The 7,250-nt window shown below is 41.2% G+C and overlaps 1 protein-coding gene across 1 annotated transcript in view; it reads right to left on the bottom strand.

Annotated features, from left to right (window-relative positions):
- Positions 1–7,250, bottom strand: part of LOC107120427 (chromosome unknown open reading frame, human C9orf43) — a 25,970-nt gene that overhangs the window by 15,267 nt on the left and 3,453 nt on the right. Inside the window, exons 2-3 of the mRNA XM_015423126.1 lie at positions 5,017–5,222; positions 3,809–3,974 (exon numbers count right to left, since the gene is read on the bottom strand). Coding sequence (XP_015278612.1) covers positions 3,809–3,974; positions 5,017–5,179 — 329 coding nt within the window. The 5' untranslated portion in view covers positions 5,180–5,222. The remainder of the gene's footprint in view (positions 1–3,808; positions 3,975–5,016; positions 5,223–7,250) is intronic.

The following is a 7,250-nucleotide window of genomic DNA, read 5'->3' on the forward strand; positions in this document are numbered from 1 at the left end:
ACCAGAATATGTCAAACAAATGCTGGAAATGTAAGATTCATGAGGGCTCATTTTACCATATGTGGTGGACTTGTGAGAAAGCTGTAGATTTTTGGACAAAAGTCCACAAAGAAATGCAAAAAATATTGAAATGCTCTTTCAAAAAGGCACCAGAAATTCTGCTTTTGGGACTGAAAATGGAAGAAGTCAACACGACTAAAAAGACTTTACTCTGGTACTTAATAACAACAGCGAGAATGATTTATGCACAATATTGGAAAACAGAGAAAGTGCCAGAGATCGAAGACTGGATACAAAAAGTTCTGTTCATGGCTGAAATGGATAAAATTACGAAAAAGTTGAATAACAAAGAAGATGACGTGTTTTTTCAAGAATGGAGTGACTTTAAAACATATCTGGAAAAGAACTGGGATGTGAAACAAAATTTAATATGTTTAGAGCAATATTAAGTTAAATGATGTTATCTTGAGATTGTAATGATAAGAAAATGATATAATTGATGATGTAATCTAAGGTGGAGCGGGGGGGAAGCATTGCGGGAAGCCAGAGGAGGGAGGGAAGGAAATGGGAATGGGGTAAACAATGGAAAAGATGAAATTGTTAAATTTTAAATGTTGAATTCCTATGAAAAATAAACATTTGTTTACCCCAAAAAAAGAACTGTGACACCACACAGCAGTCAATGTACTGCTGTATTTCTCATAAATTCTGGAAATGAACTTCCCCATGAGAAACATCATACTATATGTTTGTTTGGATATAAGTCTCATTCAGCATAGGTTCTATTCTCTCTGTCTGCAACAGACCCTTCAAAGTTTGTTTTACTTATCTGTTTAATTAGTTACTGCGTGTGGGTGGGTCTTTACATACTACAGCTAAATAAATTGTTCATTAACTTTTCTGTTTTACATTGTTATAATTATAATTTTATAGTGGTATAATTACAATAATAGAAAAAGGAAGAGAATAAGCAATCATTCTAGTTAAAAAAAACAGTCAAAGCTGTGAACTTGCTAGGAAATCCCACTGAGGTCAACAGAACTTACTTCTGAGTATATCTGCTTAGAATTGCACTGTAAGGTTCCTACTGTACATAGTGTTGGAAGTGAAGGACTTTGTGCTGAGCCTCAGCCTTCAGAAGGGGACTATGAGAGAGAGAGAGATAGGCTAGGACACTGGGCATCCTTTTCTTCTTTCCTCCAATGCTATCCCTTTGATGTGTAGATTGCTACTCATAGGAAAACTTCCTTCCCATCTCATGCATTCTCTCTACACTTTGTCAGACTTTTCTATCTGCATCTATCTTAGCTAGTAAGACTAGATTAGAATCCTATCTCATTCTATCCTGTCTAGAATGAAGTTCCTTAAATAAAAGGACTCATATAAGTTTACAAAGATAAAAAGGCTCCATGTGTACCTTTGTTTCTGGACAGCACACACTAATCAGATACACTCTGCTGCATTATGTGCCTTGAGCACTCTGCTAAATACTGATAACCCAACACTCTGCCATGGTGCTGGGGAGGATGGTTCTGACGGTTGACTATCCTCTGGAACCTCCAATGCACCCTGGCCATGCTCTATTTCCCCTTCTGTAATGTATCCAGCCCTGACATGTCCGGACATGCCCGGACTGGCCAGGCACAAAACCTCACTAGCTTCACGCTAAAAGACAATGGGCCAGTAGGATCCTAGCCAGGCCTAATGAAGGGGCTAGGTCCCCAGCCAGAAGGCCAATAGGTCTCTCGGTTACTGTAAACAGCCTATCGGGTGTGGGGTGTGTGTTTAGGTGTGTTTGGTGGCGGGTTTTCGGAACGAATATAAGCCGGCCTGCGAGCCGGCCAAGTGTCTTTGTTCCTGACTAAATAAAGGTATGCTTAGCTGAAATCACTCTCCATCTGCATACTTTTCACCTTCTGAGAACGAGTAACCCAGAAAGGCATTTGAAGAAGGTGTTTGTGGTGGGGAGACTTTCCTCCATTCTGTTGGAACTGAAGACAGTTTGACTGGAACCAAAGAGTTAATCACTTCTGGGAGCATCTTGGAACTGGAATGATGCTTCTCCTTATGTTTGGATTTGGAATGGGCTTTCTCAGGCAGGGGTTCCAATGAGCAGCGCTCAGCTGAACAGGTAGGCAATCTGACTCGACGCTTTGGTTCTGTCCCCGGAACTGATGGAACCAAGATGCTCGATGGCGGGTTCACACGTTGGTCAGTTCTAACTGGTAATTTCAAAGGTGATTATGCTCTGAGTTCTAACTGGTAATTTCAAAGGTGATTGACTATGCTCAGCCGGGGGAGATGTTTTCACTGCCAGGCTATTAAAGCAAGAGAGCTTTCTCTCATAAGCCTGCATTTAAGCATGCTGCTTGATCTGAGTGGGCTTTCAGGTTAAACGGGAAGCAAATCTTGCACGTGGCTGTATGATGGGCCTCACCTGAGCAGAAAAGGCAGAGAAAGTGTTCCTCCGAATGGGTCATTTTTGTACTGCACTGGGGACATTTTTTAAAACAAAGCCTTTGGCGATGTTTCCCAAGAGGGGAGAGTCCCCAGAAAGTAAAGAAAACTTCAAGAAAACTCACAACAACCAGAACTGAAGAGAACATGTCCTCACAACGCAGCGGTGAAGAAAGGACTGAGGGAACGTGTGGGGGCTTCTCCCTGCAGAGCACATGACAGTTAGGTGGGAAGATGGCCTCTAATGAGCTCTGCAGGGGAGGGGCTCCACTTGGAGTGCTAAAGAAATACCAGAGTAGCAGGTTAACAGGGAAAACACTGGAATGCACTGCTCATAAAAACAGCATGAATTAATTATATCAATTCCAAACTGAAATATATATGCATGTGGAAAAGGACAACATTGCAATTTTCTTCCTCAGGTACCAACATGTTATAAATGTCCTGGGCTGGCCCTGCAATTTAGGCTTAAGTTACTGGGAACTGTATGGTGCAACTTTGCACTGAGTTGCCAAAAGATTTGGAGAAAAATGTCATTTCTCTTTAATGGAAGTTTAGCATGTAAAAATGGGCGGCTGAAGCTTTTCCTGGCATGGAGACACATAATATCACTTCCAAAATAACATCCTATTAGGCTTCCATTAACTGGACAGGCCATTTTTTTCTCTCCAGGCAATTGGGAACTGTAACCATGTAGCTCAGCATTTGTCAAATAATATAAATCCAAAGCCCTAACCTTACTTACCTTTAAAGCCATATACAGCCGGAGCCAGCATATCTTCAGGACTGCCTTTTCCCTTATGAGCCCTGTAGAGCACTGAGGTCTACCAACCAACATCTTTTGGTAGTCCCCAATCCCAGGGACATTCGGCTTGCCTCAACTAGGGCCAGGGCCTTTTCGACCCTGGCCCCCACCTGGTAGAATGAGCTCCCATATGAGATCAGGACCCTGCGGGATCTATTACAATTCTGTAGGGCCTGCAAGACGGAGCTCTTCCACCAGGCTTTTGACTGAGGCAGCGGACGTCCCCCCCCCCCATCTCTCCGGTGACCTGGCCCTGAATAGTAATACGAGACTACCTACCCCTAAGACATCTAGCTAAACTATACACGGCACTTTATGAAAATGTTGTTATATGGCTTTCATCTGTTTTAATTGTTTCTAACTGTATTGTGTACTGTACTTAGATGGTTTTATGCCATTTTATGATGCCAAATGGCCTTGTTAACCACCCTGAGCCTGCTTCGGCGGGGAGGGCGGGGTACAAATTAAATAAATAAATAAAAATAAATAAAAATAACTTCTAAGAGTACGTATGTGTGAGGAAAAGACAGATCTGAATGTACTGACCTCAGTACAGATATAGGGGGGACAAAAGCCTCAATCATTGTTGGACTTGAAGAATAATTACTATCTTTGATGCTGATGATGGAGCTGGAAGTTTTGGCATGCTTGATCCGTCCACTATAAGAATAATTGAGTGGGAGGTTGAAGATTTTAAGTGTTGGCAGTTCATCTGAAACAGAGAAACAGCTGTAAAGCACAAATAACGGTACAAGATATGCAGACAGGGAAAGCTTTTCATTTCACGTGTTATTGTTTGTCTCTGTTGTAAGTAAATAGCATCTTTTATCAATATACTTCTCCACTTTGCTTTCAATCCCTTTGGACTCCAAACAAACTAATTAGAACATGCAACTAAGAAGAGGCTTAAAAACAATGCTGCTCTTATGTTCCTCAAGAAAGTCAGATTTTAAAATATGGACTGTATGTTTATAACACTCCACAGCGGTGTCTCAGTCTGTTACAGCAAAACCACAATGGCGTCTTGCAGCATGTTAAAGATGAATATATTGATTGTGGCAGCTTTTGTGGACAAGAGCCCATTTCTTCACATGAATCAGCTGCAACTGGCTCTTAGCCTTGAAAGCATATGCCACAAAACATCCGAGAGCTTTCAGGGTACCACAAAACTCTAAAATATGACTACCAAAATGAAACACAGTTAGGTTCAGGGCGTAGTTAAACTGTTCTGTCTGAGGTTTGGGTCCGAGAAAAGGAACCTGGACCCTGCCAGTCTCTATCCATGACCTACAAGCTCTACCCAGAATCTGCTAGTCTACCTTGACTCCACTTCACCTGCCAAGTTCCCTCAAGACCTGCTCCGATGCGCCAGGCAAGGGGATTAACAATTTTGAAATCAGAAATGCTGATGTGCCAGACAGCCGTCCCCCTCCAATATGCCCACTATAACTACTACTGAGCAGGCTCATAACTGATTAAGGGGAGGAGCTCAGTGGCAGGTCAATGGTTTTGCACACAGAACATCCAAGGCATTGGGTCTCAGGTTGTGTTAAGAAAGGTTATCTTTCTAGGCCTGAGACCATGGGGGACCACTGCCAGTTAAACTGCAGAGCTAGATAGACAAATGGTCTAATTTGATAGAAGGCATGTTATGGAGTTCAAGCTTGACCAATGTGGCCTAGCATCTATTTGCTACCAGAAGATGCATGCATCAAGCAGGGAGCTGATTCCTTTTCACCTGAATGCCTGCTTACCTTCTGTTTCTGGAAAAGATCTGTCATGCGAGTTAAAGTTTTTAATAAGGATCCGTGGATTCCCCTTTTCAATCCTCCGCATCGCCTCCCAGCATGGCGGGTGTTGGCAAGCAATCATATTGCAAATGGTTTCATCCCACTGGCTGATGTCTGTGGTTACCATTTTTGCAGCTCTTTCTTGGGTTAAGGAGCAGTTTGAAAACACTCTGTACAAGGAAGAATGTGAACCAGGAATAAGCACGTTTTGCAAAAGGAATGGATTACTGGCCGGTAACTACCCCAGCACCAGTAAAAACTGTGTCAGCCATCTGATGTCTTCTGGTCATAATTCACAGTACTGATGCTGGTATCTAAAGGCCTTAACACTTTGATTCCTAAACAGGGCACAGACATCAGTTCTGCTCTGCCATCAAGACAATTCAGAACAGTGGAGAGGGCCCTCTTAGAAGACTGTCATCTGCATGCCATATTTTAAACTAGGAACAGAGTTTTCTCAGCAGCAACACCTCATGTCTAGAACTCCCCCCCCCATCCCTGCTTCATCTGGTGTTTAATCTTTCCAGAGGCAAGCATCAGATAAAGACTTTTTTCTTACTCAAGTGTTAGGTTGATTTTTTTTTACCTGCAATATAGTGCCATCCTAAGCAGTTATACGCCCTCCTATGTACTTGGGAAGTATGTAACTCTGCTTAGGGCTGCACTGCTAGTTATTTCCCTTCCCTTCTCATTTGATTAATATAATGGTGTTTTGTTTCATGCTGGTTTCATTGCAGAACAAGTTTTATTGTTGTCCTTATAGCTGTGTGAGCCTCCTTGAAATTTTTAGTTCTATATCTTTATTTAGAGCTGCAGCGGCCTCTTGGTAATGGTAGAAAGTGCTGCCAAGCAGCAGTCAACTTATGGCGATTCTGTAGGGTTTTCAAGGCAAGAGATGTTCAGAGGTGGTTTGCCACTGCTGGCCTCTCCAGGAATTTAATTTTTCTTTTTTCTTTTCTAATGCTGGTTTTATTCTGTCATTACATTGTTTTTGTTATAAACTGCCTCAGGTGCCATTGGCTGTGAGCTGCAGTTTACATGTCTTTTAAATAAATAAATGTGCAAAAAGTACTTTTCAAGATACATTCTCAGTGGCTGTCTTACAGCCAAGCACCTCCATTTCTCTATAGCTCTAGAATCAGAACCTGTATATTTATGCCTTTAGGCTAGCATTTGACAGCCACGAGTAAACAGCTGTAGATCAACTTAAAATTTAATTGGATATGGATTAATTGGATGAAAGTACATAAATAGCACTGTTCGTAGAACAAAAGTAGCAACTTGTCTCACTTGGGAAAGCAGATGTACTAAGCCATCAAATACAATAACTGCCACAATTATAAGCAGTGGAAGAACTACAAAATAATAAAAAACCTAGCAAACTCTCTCTCTCTCCTTTTCTCCCTACATACAGAGAAAGAAATACAAAAGTTGACATATATAAATATATAAAAAGAGATCACTGGACTCTCTGAGAAGTGACTACGGTGGAGTGAGTGGAAAGACTAAAGTTTATGGAAGCACCAGATTCTGTTATTTTTAACAGATCTGAGCTCTCAAGAAGGAATAAGATAGAAAGAACCCTTTAAACACATTAAAATGCTAACCATACTGGATAAGCCTTGAACTGAGACTCGGTGGGAGTAAGACGTCATTCTAATTGTTCTCAGGTCTAGTTCCCGCAGACTGATAAAGAGGAAAACTGATGTTTGAGTTGCACCACCTCAGAATGCAAGTAATCACATAATGTATTGCTTCACCACCACAACAAAATATCCCTGCACGTAAAAAACAATCATGTTGGGGAGTATGCTAAGCTAAAACCTGACTTGCATCTTCTATGTATTTATTTTCTGTACAGAGTAGCATTCTAATCATATGAGCCAATACACAGTATTACTGCCTTATTTGTGTTAGTGAGATCTTGTAAACAGAACTTTCTAAAATGAGTGGAAGGTAAGACAGAGCCACTGATTATTTATGGCATTTTTGTTTTGCTTCATATTGGGGCAGTGAATGAAAAAGTCCATAAAGCAGTAAAAACACATCAAGTTTCGGGCACACACCAACATCCCCATTTAGAAAAACTTTAAAACCATATACCAATATACAAAATCAAACAACAGATCAAGAACATGGGTCAAATCATCAGAACAAACCAAGAACAATGATGTGGACTCATCTTATTTGTCAAAGTC

Source organism: Gekko japonicus, unplaced genomic scaffold (genome assembly GCF_001447785.1).
Source record: "Gekko japonicus isolate JY-2015 unplaced genomic scaffold, Gekko_japonicus_V1.1 scaffold454, whole genome shotgun sequence".
Lineage (NCBI taxonomy): Eukaryota > Metazoa > Chordata > Lepidosauria > Squamata > Gekkonidae > Gekko > Gekko japonicus.